This window comes from Corvus kubaryi, unplaced genomic scaffold, assembly GCF_017639235.1.
Source record: "Corvus kubaryi isolate FWS band 111438036 unplaced genomic scaffold, C.kubaryi_AGA036_p1.0 37308, whole genome shotgun sequence".
In the NCBI taxonomy this organism is placed as follows: Eukaryota; Metazoa; Chordata; class Aves; order Passeriformes; family Corvidae; genus Corvus; species Corvus kubaryi.
In genome coordinates this window covers 248,051-263,944 of record NW_024581096.1, presented here as the reverse complement: position 1 = coordinate 263,944, position 15,894 = coordinate 248,051, and the positions used below count along the sequence as shown (strand labels likewise).

At 46.9% G+C, this 15,894-nt stretch overlaps 1 protein-coding gene across 1 annotated transcript in view; it reads right to left on the bottom strand.

The window, feature by feature from the left end:
- Positions 1–15,894, bottom strand: part of MYO5B (myosin VB) — a gene marked incomplete at its 5' end in the record, with an annotated part of 119,775 nt that overhangs the window by 76,748 nt on the left and 27,133 nt on the right. The window contains 5 exons of the mRNA XM_042028169.1: positions 4,855–4,995; positions 6,521–6,602; positions 11,470–11,735; positions 13,302–13,411; positions 15,446–15,553. Of these exons, the coding sequence (XP_041884103.1) occupies positions 4,855–4,995; positions 6,521–6,602; positions 11,470–11,735; positions 13,302–13,411; positions 15,446–15,553 (707 nt within the window). The remainder of the gene's footprint in view (positions 1–4,854; positions 4,996–6,520; positions 6,603–11,469; positions 11,736–13,301; positions 13,412–15,445; positions 15,554–15,894) is intronic.

Below are 15,894 nucleotides of genomic sequence, written 5' to 3'. Positions count from 1 at the left end.
TTGGAACCACCTGGCATAAAGGCTGAGATTCCCTCCACCACCACCTCCAACAGAAGGACAATTAAATGGATAAAAGAAACAAAGGTCAATGGCTTAAGGTGAAGGAGGGTAGATTTAGATTATGTATTAGAAAGAAACTCCTCCCTGCGAGGGTGGCACAGGGTGCCCAGAGCAGCTGTGGCTGCCCCTGGATCCTTGGCAGTGTCCAAGGCCAGGTTGGACGGGGCTTGGAGCAACCTGGGACAGTGGAAGGTGTCCCTGCCCATGGCCGGGGGTGGGACTGGATGAGCTTTAAGGTCCCTTCCCACCCAAACCATTCAGGGATTCTGTGATTCAAACCTAATGATCTAAATGCCAACGCTCAGAAAACACAGTAGAAACTATTCACATTTTATTTCTTTTCTCCGTAGCACTCCAATATAAGTTAAAGCCTGAAAAGAGCCTGGGCTGCTTCTGCACTCCAGAAACACGTTCCACTACAAGTGATGTGCCTGACTTTGAAGGCATCAGAGCTGACAGCATGACGTAGGGGAGCCTGTTCTGCCCACGCATTGAGCGGCCCGCCCGAGAGGAAAGCCCAGGGGTCCAACCTCTGTGTATCTGCTCGTGGAGCAGAAATCCCCCCCGGACAGGAAGGCCATGTGCTAATTTCTGATGTCCAAAAAACTAACGAGTCCAGACAAGGAAAACACATTTGCTCAGATCCCCAGGTTCGCAGCGATGCACAGAGACAAGCGGGATGAACACCAGTCGGCCTGAAGCGGAGTAAAGTGTTCCTGGCACTTGACAGAAGGACACAGCAAAGGTTAAAGAGCATCTTCTCAACAGCGCTAGAAAATGCATTTGGCACATTAGCAGCATAACACAGTGGCAACGTGCCATGAAACACAGAATGGAGCCACAAAGGAGCTCAAGAACATGCAGGACTTCGTGGGTTTGGTGAGACACATCTCCCTTTGGCAGCCTCAGGGTCAGGCTGCTCCACAGCAGAAAGATCCCTCAGGAATCTTGGACAACGATGATGACATTGACACGTGAACCCTTCCAATCAGCCTGCTCTTGATTGAACCCTTTTGGATGCACTTACTGGAAATGGATACTTCTTTTTTCATTATTTTTTTCATTCCCATTCCCGTGCCAACAGCATAGGTGAAAACAAGGAAACAGTGAGGTACCAGCAGGACATCTTACGGAGAAACCTGGGCATCCACAGCAACCTCTCACTGCACTCCCAAACAGAACCACAGAATATCCTGAGCTGGAAGGGACCCACAAGGACTAACAATGTCCAACTCCTGGCCCTGCACAGGACCGCCTCAAAAATCCCACCCTGTGCCAGAGAGCATTGTCCAAGGCACTTGGGAAGGGTTTGGAAGACCGGCAGCACTCCCACATGGCATGGAGTTTCAGCCTGAAAAGCAGGACAGCTCATCCAGCTCTGACAGAGGCTCGAGTGCACTTCTGATAGTTTTCTGTTTCCTCTAAGGATAACTTAAACCTCTTGAAGAACCAATCCCAACTGGCTGCTCCTCTTCAGAGAGTGCAAGTCACTCCACGTTTCCTCAGAACTCAAAGCATTCAGAGTCTTCCAAAGTGTGCTGTCCCCTCCACCAAAGTAACTCCCTCCACAAGTGCAACCATACCCTAAATCCATTCCACGCATCCAAGCAATCTTCCCACAACTGGATTTAGAGAAGACAGCCTCCATCCTTCATTTCTTCTGACAGACTCTACTCTTTTCCCAATTTCCCCCTTAGCCCCACAGTGACTGCATCCACCCTTCACAGCCCAAAAGAAGGGAGGTTCTCCTGGATGCCCTTCTGCCCTTTCCCACCTCTTTGGGCTCATCAGTTTGTGCTACAGCACGTCAGCGTCCCACCATCATGGTGGCCTTGGTTTCTGGCCAAGGCCTTTTCTGAGCAGGGGACATGAACTCTCGCTGTTCCTCTGGCATCAGAGCAAAATCAAGAGGTTCTAAAAGCTATGGATCCAGGCAGGTGAAACTCCAGTGCAGGAGACAGGGAAAAGGCTCTTCAAGAACTCCAGGGTCCCTTAGCAGAGGACACAAGTCACAGTCCAGAGAGATTATAAGGGTTCCTGGGCAGACCAAGGATGTAACAGGAGGTAGGACCAAATGAGCCCCAGAAGCCACCTCCAACCTTAGCAACAGCTTTCAACTCCTATGATTTCAAAACTGTTTAAAAAACCCCAAACATAAACATCTCCCTCCTGGAAAGGGATTTTTCACAAAGGCATGGAGGGACAGGACCCAGGGAATGGCTTCCCAGTGCCAGAGGGCAGGGCTGGATGGGATATTGGGAAGGAATTGCTGTCTGGGAGGGTGGGCAGGCCCTGGCCCAGGGTGCCCAGAGCAGCTGGGGCTGCCCCTGGATCCCTGGCAGTGTCCAAGGCCAGGATGGATGGAGCTTGGAGCAGCCTGGGATAGTAAAAGGGGTGGAGGAGGGGGTCCAGCAGGATGATCTTTAAGGTCCAGACCAAACCATTCTGTGACTCTGTGGTTCGTTCCATGATTCTATATTCTAAAGTCTGTTTTAAGAACTAGGGTTTTTCTCATTAGCTTTCATGAGACAGGTTTAGTCCTTAACACTCCAATCCCAGTTCAAGAGCCCTCTCTTTCGCTGCCAATTCTTATGTCAATTTTTCCCTAAACAGCAACAAGATTATCCTAGGACCTCCACTTCCTGAACTGCTTCAACAAGCACCCAGCCACCTCCCCCCCAACCACACACTAAGGATTAAAAAATACCCCCATACTGTGAAGCAAGAACATTAGTGACAAACCCTCTGCATTTGCACTAAAGCTTCATTATGTACCAAATACTCCCCTGACGCCATTTCACATCCCAGAGTGTTTTTATCCACCGCTGGAGGTTCTAACGAGGTGGCATGTAATTACCCTATTGTGGTCCCACCCCAGGAGGTGAAACACTGCCGTGGGGGTGAAGGTTTTAATCCATAAACTGCTGCTTTCAGCTGACAGGTTTTGCTGAAATTTTCATAAATCTGGAGAACACTTGCAGGTTGTTATAAAAGAGGTGATTACAGAGCCAGTAAGAAGGGTTTGTGACTAATGACAGCATCCCTCACTGACAGGTAAACACACAGAAAATTGGCATTTGATGAGAAGGGGGAAGGAATAGATCTTGTGTTTCTTTTTTTCTTTTTCTTTTTCTTTTTCTTTTTCTTTTTTTTTTTTTTTTTTTGTTCAAAAAATAAGTATGGATGAAAAAAGCAGTGCCAGGCAGATCTGCTGCTGGTACATGGGAGCTGCAATGTCACCACCAGCAATGCCACCAGCAGCAACCAGTGCCAGGTGCTCCAGAGAGGAGCCGAGGATGTTACTCCCAACACCAGGGAAACTTTCCTTTTGGTCCTCACAGCATCCAGGAGACAGTTTAGGCCTGCAAAATTTAATGGGCTTAATAGCACAGAGACCAGATGAAATGGTGCTGAATATCAAACAAATAATCTGAGCCTCCTTCTGAGCCAGCACTGCCAGAAATGCTATTTTTAAGGACATCAAATTAAGTCTAATTTGTTCTCATTTTTAAGGAGATTTTCCTGAGAGCAGATTTGAAAAGGGCAAAGGCCCAACTCTGGCTCACCCCAAAGACGTAGCCAGAGTATCTGTGGCCCACACCAGGGCTGAGCTCATGGGATGTGCAGGCTGGGACAGCCCCATCGTGCCTGGGAAGGCAGCCCTGGTACTTGTAGGACAGCAAACACTCCAAAGGCCACCCCCCTTCCAGACAAAGACAGGTCCTACATCCTTGTCCAGGGAAACTAGTCTAAATAATGGATCCAAACCCTTTCCCTCTGGTGCAACAGGACACTTGTGTTCTTGGGCCGCCAGATCTGTCCTGTACACATGAATACAACAGACACAATAAGAACTCCTTGGGTCCTTCTTACCACCTTGGCTATGCTTACCTACTTCAGCTCTCCCAGCACTTTGCCTCACTCCTCCCTGCCTTTGTTCAAAAACACTGGAAGCCCTCCCACAGTCAGAAAGACATTTCCTGGCACAGAATACATCCAAGTCTCAACTAAAACCCTTTCTGAGGACAACTTGGATCACCCCACAGCAACACCAGGCTGAGGCTCCTCAAGGCAGCCACACCCAGCAGGAAAGCAGACCCCATCACCTTCCAACAGGACATCTTGAGCATCAAAGACCTTCAAAACAGACATCCCAACTTCCCAAGGAAACCTGCCCTCTGACATTTCTTGTTCCTAGGTATATTTGATTATTCATGACTGAACGATGTGTGGACAAGGAGTCCAGCCTTTCTTATGGATTGTCATCAAGGTTTGCCACAATGGCTTTTCTTCTCAGCTTTCAAACAAGATTTCACTTTGGCCAGTATGAGAGAGAGAGAGGGCAAAAGTGAGCAAATTGTTCTCCAACATTACAAGTCTCTGAAGTTTGTGACTAAATGCAATAAGCTTTACCTTAAAGAGCTGCTGCAAGAGGACTCAGGTTTCCCCTGAGACAAAATAAGGCTTGAGAGGAGCACCAGCTCCTGGGCAATGCCAAAGACATCAGGTCTCAATCAATGGCTATTCCTCAGTACAGCCAGGCCAGACACAAAAGCACTGGCTGCACGTGGTCAGTGCAGGTACCCAGATTTGGAGCAAACACCTGCCCAGGAGGCTCTGAAGTGCTCCAAACCAAAGCAAATGCCAGCTCAAACCTATTCTCACCATGAGCACAGTATCAACACACATGAAAGGAGATGTTTACCAACTTGCAAGACACCACAGGTTAAAGCCCATTCTTTGATCTTTCATAAAAACAAAACCACTGGCAAAAAAGTGGGAGGTCCTCTTTACCTTGCACTCTTCATCCAGCAGGTCCAGAATCCCAAGCTTGGCCTCTATCAGGTCTATGCAGGGCTGGTTGTCATAGAAGTCTATGAGAGTCCAAGGGATTTCCTCCTTCATGTACTCTTCTTGTTCCAGCTTAAACACGTGCTGGGAGGGGGAGAAAGCAGAGTCACTAGGTGTGACACTAGCCAGCAGGGCACAGATTCCCCCACCTTGTCCCTGCTGGAGCTCAGCATTCCATGAGCACATCCAGAAGCCAAAGAGGCCCTAGGTGCCCTCTCATAGCCCTGCCATTTATACAGCCTAGCTCCTGGCAGGGAAAATAGAACCATTACACTGGCAAGCCACGGCGCAGGGAAAAAGAAGGCTTTAAATGACTTTCACTACAAAACGACTGAAGCTGTCACTGCGTCGAGGTGGAAGCCATATACTGATGTGGCAATGACAAATATATCTCTTGGGCTGACAAAAATCCTCCTCTGCTTTATTGCTCTGCTGATTAAAGCAGTGACCTGAAGCAGGTTCACAAACTGGGAGCCCAGCCAGGGCTCAGAGCCCGTGTCCCCATCTGCGAGCAGGGCTCCACAAAGAGCACCCATCATCCTAGAAGGGGTATCAGCAGCAGCATCTGACTGACTCAGGGATGCTTCTACTGGAAATTCTTTTTTAGAAGAACTTATAATAAAAAAATCTTTGCATGGCTTACGTATCTCAGGCCTCTGCCCAAGCAGATAAATTGTCTCTGGCTATTTCTGAGATACCCTAAAGCATATTAAAAAATGATTTTTCAAATGGACTTTTTTTTCCCCTTCGAAGACAGCTTTTTAAAATCTCTTCAAACATGTCATCTTGGAGCTTGAATTTATAAGCTTCAGAAGTGATAGTTAGACATACCAAGTAAGATATGAATAGTGCAAATACAATCCATAATTTACTTTTCATTTTTAGCAGCAGTGATCTATCTGATGCATTAGATAGACTGCAAATGTTCATGTCCATGCATATGATATGGTTTCAAAGGGCCAAACTAATCTGCAGTACTTAAACGCTCAAATTCAACAAGTTTTCTCCTGCATCCTGAAATTAACAGTAATTTTTTCCCTACTTAAAACCAAAGCAGAAGGCAACCCCTTACTGGTTTCATTTCCTGTGCAGGTAAATGCTTGTTTCTAATAAAAACGGAAAATTTCTGGGTTTTGTGAGGCATGTCCAAGTGAAAAGTGTGGAGTGTGTCCAATCCTGTTATTTAATACAGAGATTTCATCTCACAGGTTTAAGCCATATTTAATGGGACGTTTTCCATACCCATAATTTATTTTAATTTACACTGGAAATCAGCAAGAGACAGTCCAGGTTTTGTTTTAGGACCAAAAGAGCACCAAGAAAAAGGCTAATTACATACTTCTGCAGAACAATCTGTCAGCCTTTGCACAAACAGCATGCAAATCCATTTCCAGGATCAAGCTTATACATCAACAAAGCAACATTTTCCAACTTGATAGGAATATCTAGAGCCATTGCAGTGAAATGTCTGGGAGAGAGGCATCCCAAGGATCCTCGTGATCCATCCAGGCTGCAGGTAAAAGCCATTAAGCAGAAGCCAGACACACAACAATCCTGCCTTGTTACATCTTCTGCTCAGTTTTATGGAACGTTTCCAAGCTGACCTTACCGAGTTGAACTGCTGCTGGAGCTTTTCATTGGCATAGTTGATACAGAACTGTTCAAAGCTATTCACTTCAAAAGTTTCAAACCTGCAAAGCAATGAATAAATCAGCATTAGGCGTTGCTTTGTCTCAAAGTCTTCTTTTTTTTTTTCTTTTTTCATTTTTTTCCCCTACAACGGTATCATCTGTGTGATGGGGAATGCCAGTTATTCAATCATCCCTTCCACTCCTCCTATCCCAGATCTACCCTTTTTTCCTCAGAACATCTATCTTTCCTTGGCACAACTCCAGGGATTCAAGAGGTCCCTCCTACCACGCACGAATGAGACATTTGGCACAACTGCAGCTTCCTGCCCATCAGCTCTGTCTGACACAAGAAATGTAACTGCCTCTCCTGGGGAAAAATATTATGAAATATTAAGTCCAAATACATTCACTGCGAAGGTGATGAAGAAACAGTAGCTGCTGTCTTAAAAGGCCCAACATGCTATTTTTAATGGAATTTAATAGAGCAGAAAAAGAAGGTATTAAATTTGTAATTATATCTTCTGTATTGCATCCCTGTTAGCACAAAAATTAGACACACGTGAGTAAGCAACTTCTGGAAGGAAGAGTGGGAAAAATGGTGATTTCAGCTGCAACTCCACATTCCTCCAAGGAGCCTTAGAGGGACCTTGGTGCTCAACTCAGTGATCCACCTCTTCACCAGGACTTCCACAACTCCCCATCCCAAAATATTATCCTACCCTTCCACGGATCAGCTCCAAACCAAGCCCAAAAATTACTTCCTAGTCACAATTAGAAAGGAAAAAATATGCAGTTTTAACACCACAAACTACAGGTAAGGAGCAGGGAGCCAGCAGAGCCCCTAAGGCTGAAGCATGCAACATCCAGGGACAGGCACAGGGAGCCAGGCTTGCTCTGAAAACCCAAAGAGGGTATTTTGAGCTACCACTGGGAATTATTTGTTTTATATTTCTATTTTTAAGACACAGTTGGAAGAGAGACACATGACTGTAAGGATTAAACCAAGGGGAGAAGTGGGAAGGCTTCCTGTGTTCAATGTGTTCAAGCTGCTGTAATGACAAATATGTGACTAAATAATTGTTCGGGTAATAGGCACTGCAGGAGCTGGCAGAACAGTCTTAAAACACTAAATAAATGAAGCCTTTTCTTTCCAACCTCTCTTCCTCAAACTAATCAATACTTCTGCCACTTCCTGAGGACCACCCTGCTGTTATCCAGCTTGATGCAGTTATTCCCCGGGTACTTCCAGGTGAAAATGCTGGCACCACACAAAATGCCAGCATCCCTGGGGAAATGCAATGACAAACGGCAAAAGAAAATGGGGAGAAGGAGAAAAGAGCTGGTTTTGTGCATTTATCACCCCCACAGTCCTTAAGGAAACCTGGGACTGCTCTCCTTCTGCCTGCACCGGGGCTGGCACTGCCCCCAGAGCTGGTGTCACCTGTGCCAAGCAGAGGACGCTTAATCCATTCCCTTCCCAGAAACTGGGCTTTACAGTCTTTAATGCAACAGAACCTGGTGTCTGGGACAACAAATGTTTACATTAAACACGTGGCCCAGCCCTCAGTGATGAATGTGTCCTTGAAGAGGTCCCACTGTGCTCGGCCTCGGCTGCACGGCTGAGTGAATCGGTGCCTCCAGCAACTCAAGGGATGTGGCATCCCCAGGACTCTTCGGAAATACCAGCTTCTGCAGGCTCATGATCACAGCAACAGGGCAAGAAAAGTTTAAATTAAAACATAGATGGAGAGACACAAAAAAAAGGTGAAAAAAGAGAACGAGGGTTGGAGTACACGAGGAAAAGAAATTGGAATAGAAACTTTTTCTCCCCTTCTGAGACACCAGATGTGATGTACAAACCCTGCCAGCGAGTGCCAGCCAGGGGCAGAGCTGCTGTACAACTCCACCTCCAAGGGAGATCTCACAAAGTTGCTTATTAAGGGACTCTAATTGACAAAGCAGATTAGTCGCCACCCTTACGTGTGTGCTCGCCAGGAGGTCCTACCTGCTCAGAGTGACTGCACTGAGGCAATATCCTGATGGGGAAAGCAAAACCGTGCCTGTTTGGTCTCTATATTCATTTTAGTGCACTGTATCTTGGTGAAAAAAAATAAGCATATTCACCACTCCAGCCCATTGCTACAGCTCCCGAGAAGGCACATCCAGCTTAGGGACGGCTCTTGAGAGTAGATTTTCAAGGGGCAAATGCTGTATTTTGTTTTTTCTGCTGCTCCCCATTCTGCCATGTGGCTGGTATCTCCTCAGTCCTCAAGCACCAAGGCTTGTATTAAAATATTTAAAGTTCATGAATAAGTCTAGCACACAGCTGGCCGCCTGGGTGTTCACACTTCCCTTCACGTGGCAAACAAGAGGGGCAACAAGCTGTCCCCACCAAGTCCAGGAGTGCCACAAGAAGCCACTCCTCTGAGAGACTGCGGTATGACTGCTACTGCAAGTAACACCACTTCAATAAATACAGAAAGGCTTTCAGTGCTGCACCCTCTCACCTCAGTGTTAACACGGAATTAAGGATGCAAAGTCGAGCATTAGAAAGTTGGAAGAAAAACCCTACAGCTTCTGCATCCTCTGTTTGGATCCCATCCCTAGAAATCCCACCCATGGGGACAGTCGTCCCCCAGGAGCACTGGGACAGAGAAGGTCCCAGGATGTCAGGGACATGCTGTGAGGCTGGCTGCAGGCTCCCTGCTTTTCCAGCTCAGTCCCTCTCCAAAGGAAAGGAAAAAACAACATCCATTTGGGGGAAAAAAATTCTAATAGTTAGCAAAATGCGTTAAAAACTTTAAAAACCCATGAGTTAGGAGAACCGAACCACTTTGAAGGACAGCAGAGTCACGTTATCATCACCCAAATTCCTTGCACTGTTAATTAGTCAGCAGTTAGACAGCAATACCCATTAACAAAAGGGATTTATGGTCTTTTCAGGACACCAGACTCTCACAAGCGTTTCAGCCACAAAGATGGACACCTTCCCCTGGCAAATCTGCCTCTTTAATAAAACCTGCAGGTCCTTGTGGAAAATCCCTGCTGGTGTCACCAGGGCTGTGAAAGCATCTGCTGGCCCCCGCACTGGACGTGATGCACGGACCGGCGGCTGAAGGAGGTTTTTCTTCCACACTAACAGATTTTCAAGCCCAGCTTAATTTTTCATGAGCCTTATCCCCAAGTCTCCTTTCATTTAGATTTCTGAAAATCTGATCCTCTAACTCAGGCATCCAATTCTCTGTATGGACCCACCATCACTCACAGGGCTCCATCTCAAAGCTTTATTTATCATAGCCCAGCCTGCAGAAATTTCTCTTTGTAGGGACAGTGATGGAAAAAAAGCTTCTCTATCTCATACAGTCTTTGAACCAGACTGTGCCATATTTAACATCTTCCAGGTCCTGTGCTATCTACCCGAGAGCCCAGAAACCTGCAAACCAGAGAGAGCAACCTCATCACCTCGAGCTGTGCCACTGAAATCCCAAATCAAACAGAACTGTATTGTTATCATCCTTGATAGCAGTGCTCCTGCAAACCTTGCCATACGGCAGCAGCTGTTGATGGAGATGAGCAGACAGTGGGGCTGCACTGGTGCCCCAGCTCTTTCTGGCATCCTTTCTGTTGCTGTGGTTGTCCAGCAGATGTCAAAATCAACATCCCAAACACCAGTAGCTGTAGAAACCTCATGGGAGGGTTTATACACAAGACCCAGTCCCAGCAATTGTGTAGGTGTCACAGCCATAAAATCATGCTGCTTTTTCGTTCTGATCCAGAACTGGTCCGGCAGGATTTCATTCCGAACCCGAGGTTCTCCTAGAGCTGACAGACCTTCAGAGGACATGGGATTTGGGACTGAGCAAGCACAGCGATTGCCCTGGGTTAGGGACTGGTTCCTGGAGCAGCTGCAACTTGCCCATTCCACCTTTCCCTCTGAAACAGGAGCAATTGAGCACATTAATGTATTAAGGGAGAACAGAAGGCCACTGCTGTCCCACTGAGAACCACAGAATTCCAGAATGGTTTTGGGTTGGAACAGACCTTTTAAGGTCTTTCAGTCCCCCCATGCCATGGGCAGGAACACCTTCCACTAGACCAGGTTGCTCCGAGTGCTGTCCAACCTGGCCTTGCATGGACCATCCACTACCTGTATGGGCAACCTGGGACTTCTCCCTTGTCCTTGTGCCCAGAGAGACAGAAAAAGAATAGTGTTGAAAAAATGGAGGGCAAAACCCAAACCCACAAGACCTCTTTCTTTTTCCACCCCACAACTGGCAGAATCCCTTCCTTCCTCTTCCATCTTCTGCTTCTTTGCAGCACTTCAGCTAAAATGAATTCAGACAACTCTCACGTCCCTCTTCCACCACCATTCAAGCTCCAGGATGACAAACCAGGCAGTAACTGGTACCCAGAACAATTTTAAAGCAGCTCATTGCCCCTGAGGGTGCAGGCTGCAAGCCTTGCAAGAGCTTTTTGCACCTTACATCCCCACCACGGGTTCCCAAGCTCCTCTGAAATCTCTCACTGCACCAGCGCCCTGCAGCTGTGGTTTCACAGCTGAAGAAGCAAAGTAGTGTCCTCAAACCCCACAGCAAGACCTGGCAGTCTGTGGTGTCCACAGCAGCACCTTTACCCCAGCTCATCTTCAAGGTTGTTTTAAACAGTACAGGAGACAGAAACCCCAGATGGGAAGGGCGTGGGAGGTAAACCCCAGAACCCAGTGCTCACACAGACCTGCGTGCACCATTTCTAAGGCCGCACACTCTGCAGGAGGATCAAAACTGCAAAATACACAGTACTTTTCTTGTGTTCCTTTCTAGTATTCCCATCACCTGTCACCAGCCAAGGCCAAGTGTGCCGTGCAAGAAGGGGAAGACAAATTCTAAAGGACTCCTTGAGCAGCCTGGACAGCTGAGGAGGTGCCTACCCATAGATGTCGAGCACACCGATGAAGGAGTGCTGCTTCACAGTGGTGTGCAGGGCCTTGTTGATGTGCTGCACGATCCAGTTGAAGAGCTGGGCATAGATGTGCTTGGCCAGGGCATTCCTGGCGTTCACCACCTGGTGCAGGGACATGCTCTTCACGTAGGTCTCGGCCGTGGTGACGAGCTTGCGGTGGCAGAGCCAGTGCTGCATCTGGCTGTGCTCCACGCCCAGCAGGCTGCAGAAGTTGCTCAGGTGCTCGTCCTCGCTCTGGGGGGGGAGACCAGAAGCAAAGTCAGCAGGCTGGTGACACCCCAAACTGGCATTTTAACACCCAAGTTCACAGATCTGTGCAATAGCAGCTTTTTATAACTACCTGTAACTAGGGAAAGCTGTGTCTCTCTGTGGGTGACAGGAATGGGAAAGCAGTGACACCCATTCTGCTGTGCTAGTCCTCATGGACAGGGGTGGGACAGCTCACACGGAGCTCTGGACAGTGGTACCAAGGCTTGGCCCTGCTCTGGTTATCCTTGCGCTGTCAGCTTTCACAAAGAGCGGATTTCCACAGGAAACAGCATTCTCCACTCCTCCTTGAGCTGCAACTACACTCTCCCTCAGAGCAACCCTGATTATGCCTCAAACTAAAGCTTAGGGTACATGCCATGACACTGTGCCTTTTACAAAGTAACTCCATTCTGAATAACAGAGTTATAAATCATGCACTACCAGAAGGGCTTAGGCTTCGCACAATTAATAAAATGAAATATGAACTTCATTTTCTTTATCGCAATGTATTTTCCCCCCCCTCTCAAATTAAGACAAAGCAGCTCTGAGTCTGTCTCTATTATGCTCAGTAGCAGGCACTGCCTTTTGGACAACAAGAAAACAATTTTCCTCTGTGTATTAATACACATCTAGAGGAAGTTAATTGTTTCCAGTTAGATAAGCGTACTTAGAAATGTTGGGTGGGTTTGAGGAAAAAAGTGCATTTTACAAGAATTCTAAGATGTTTTATTGTGACGTTACCTTTTTGACCACAGAGTCAAGGTTGTAACAGAACTGATTTAATACCTTGCAATCACATTTGAAAGTAATTAAACAATATGAACTTCATTAACAGAACTCAGCATTGTTGAAGCAGGCAGCTTTCACATATCCATGTTGCCAAGTATCAAGTAAATTACCCCCAGCATCTCACTCATTGAACAGCACATTATCTCAAGGGTAACACTAAAGCGTGTGCAGAACCCTTTTAAGACTTTAATTAGGAACAAACGGCCCAGCCTGGGATGCAATGATAATTTACAGGACAGTATTTTCCATATAATTGCTTTATTTTTCCCCACCTCTGAACAAACACAGAAACAGAAAAACTGCCTCCAAGGCATCTTTAGTGTTATTTATTTTTGCTAATTAACTGTGCAGTGCTCCTTTGGCCATGTTACAAGCAGCAGCTCCGTGGCTTTGCCTGGAGGAAAATGGTTGTAAAGCATCACACCTCTTGCTGGTGTCACCATCAGTGTCACCATTCCCCAACACCCTGCACTGGGTGTTCTAAGGAAGCAGGAAGAGTTAAAGGTGGGTTGGGATGTAAGGGATGTAAGCAATCTTTGAAGGATCTTGCTTGCAGGCTGGCTAGAGAGCAGGAACAACAAATCTCCCAGGACAAACAAAGCAACTAGGAATTTGTGATGCGCTTTCAAAAACAGGCAAAGAAAACTAGGAGGAAAAGGGCTTTCTACCAAAGGACACTGCTGTGAAGCTCAACACATGAACACAGCCTGACTCCTGAGCATACCAAGATCCCCACGTGCCCCACTCCTGAGGGTGACCTACCGACACACTGCAGGCTTCCCCATCTCGTTCCCCTTGGATTTCCAAGTTTCCCAGGTGCAGAATGGCAGCAATTATCCTAAAAATGATCATCTGATGAGACTCCTTCACTCCTATGGGAACAATTGATAGCTGATTGTCACAACAGAAAATGAAACACAATTTTAAGTTTATTTGCAGGCGCTGGCAGTGTTCGATTTCCTTCCCAGGCAATTGGTTTTCAGAACCATGAGGCTTCTTCCAATAAATACACCACAAACTCTCAATTTTAACACAGATGGGTTTAATGCACACAAAACCAAGGATGCTGCTCCACAGTGATCAAACATGATCAGAGCTATAGGGGCTCTGCAGCTTTCACAGAACAAGGAGTTGCTCATCTGTGATCGCAGTCTGCTGACAACCAAAGCACAGAAATTACAACTTATTGTCAACGTCCCACAGACAGAAGGGAAAATTAAAGCCCTGCACACGATGCACAATGCCTCCACACTGGTGGCACAGCTGGATGCAGCAAGTCACCAGGGAGCTGATGGGGAGCTTTGTCTTACCGTCCCCAGTGTCTCGACAAGAGCTACGTGTTGTGGATCTTTACTGGGAGTGTAAAATGTTATTGCTTTATGTATTTTTTATATATATTGCTTTATCTATTTTTCTGGCAGGGTTTACAGGCATTTCCAGCAGGAGCTTTGCTCAGCAGCAGTGTGCTCATGGCCTTCTTGCCGTATCTTGCATTTTTTTTACATCCCAGCTGGGTTTCTGTGTCCCTTTTGTGCTCAAGGCTGGTGTCCTAATTATCCCCCCAAGGTCTGAGACATCACCTGCTGGTTTCTGAATTATCCAGAGCTTCCCTTTCTCTCTCTCGGGACTTTTCTGTTATCAGCACAGTGAGAAATGTTTCAAGGTTACCAAAAGGAGCAATGCTCTGCTCTTACTTGGAACTCTTAATTGGAGTTTAGCCTGCCTCGGACTGGGGATTTGCAGATAAATTTGACTTTTCCTTGTTACACACAGAAAAGCAAGGCTGTAAACTCTAGTAGCAATTTCACCAGGCCCTGAACAAAAGCAGAGCTGGGAAACACTGAAGAAAAATGAAGAAAAGCAGAGACAGAGGAGCACGTGAAGAACAGAAAATCGTCATCAAACTGGCCCCAGAGGAAGATGCTCCCACAGTGCTTCTCAGGGGCCAGCAAGGAGACAGAGGAGCTGCTTGGGGAGGCAGAGAAGGGGACCAAAGAGAGACTACAAATGCCAAGGGGATGGGGAGAAAGTTCCCTGGGGATTACAGTCCTGTGGGCAAGTTTGGAGCAAACAGGAATCATATTTTTTGAGTAATTAACAGAAGTCACACAAGCTGAACAAGAGGAGGGTAAAGACAAGTCACCAAAGAGAAAGAGATTGAGCCCATCTAAAACACAAAGAGGAAAAATTTGGGGGAAACAACTGCAGTTCTACAGCTTGCAGTGAGTCCCCACACTCACTGCAGGCACAGTTGGTGAAGAAATTCCACAGCCAGCTGTGAACATCATGAGCTCCTCTCCCAGCCTGTGAAATGGAACCAAGAGGCACAGAGATTGACCAGCACTTATAAACTTGGTTTCAGATAAATATAAATAAACTGGGCAAGTTTTCCTCTCCAGATAGTTTTTCCTTTCAAAGAGCCCTGCTGCAGGCAGGGTGCAGCTCTGCTCCCCTGCTGCCGGCACGGGGGCTGGTCACAGGCACAGATTCTGCAGCTGCCATGTAGATGTGGACTCTGCACAGCAGGGTGTACTCAGCTCATTATTTCCAGGAATCAGCTACTCGGTACAATGCTGTGATCCAAGAAGTGACATCACCTTCCACCACAACACAGACTGAACTGGAGAGTAATAGCTCTTCTCCTGCTCGTAAACAGGGTAAAAAATAGCAAGTCAATACTGCAGCCCTGCTTTGACTTCAGAATGGTTTAAATTTCTCTTAAATTCTGTGTCCTTCTCCATTTCACTGCTGCTTCACAGACAGATGCTAGAAACACTTCTGTAGCTCCTACTAAAGAACAAAGCAAAGCCAGCTAGGTCAACAGGAGCGTTATAATTCTGGCAAAACACTGAAAACAATTGCAAGAGACTTCTGCTGGGCAGGCCTCAAGCAGAGCAACCCCTTACCGAGCAGGGTGAAGGCATGCCTCGTTTTCTCAAAGTCATCAGCATCATCCACGCCATCAATGGACGTGTCACCTCCCTGAGAAGTGTAGAAAAAGTCTTCCGCACACGCTAGGAGAGAAGAAAGAGGAGAAATGTATCAGCAAGCAGCACTCCCCCACTGCAGCCACTCCTCAGAATGTGCACTGCGATGCTCCCTGTCCCACAGCCCTGAAGGGCACCTGTCTCCTTTGAACCACAGTTTGCTTGGGAATAGATGAAGCAGAACCTCAGTAAGTGACAGGAGCTGCTTCGTGCAGTGGTGAAACCTCTTCCCCATGCACAGCAAGTCCCATCAGGGCAGCACTGTGGTGTGTTTGGGATTCTAGTAACAGCTCCATCACACGGGGGAAAGACCATTCCAAACACTGAGGTGACTACTTTCAATAATTCCTTGTCCTGTTTTACATATC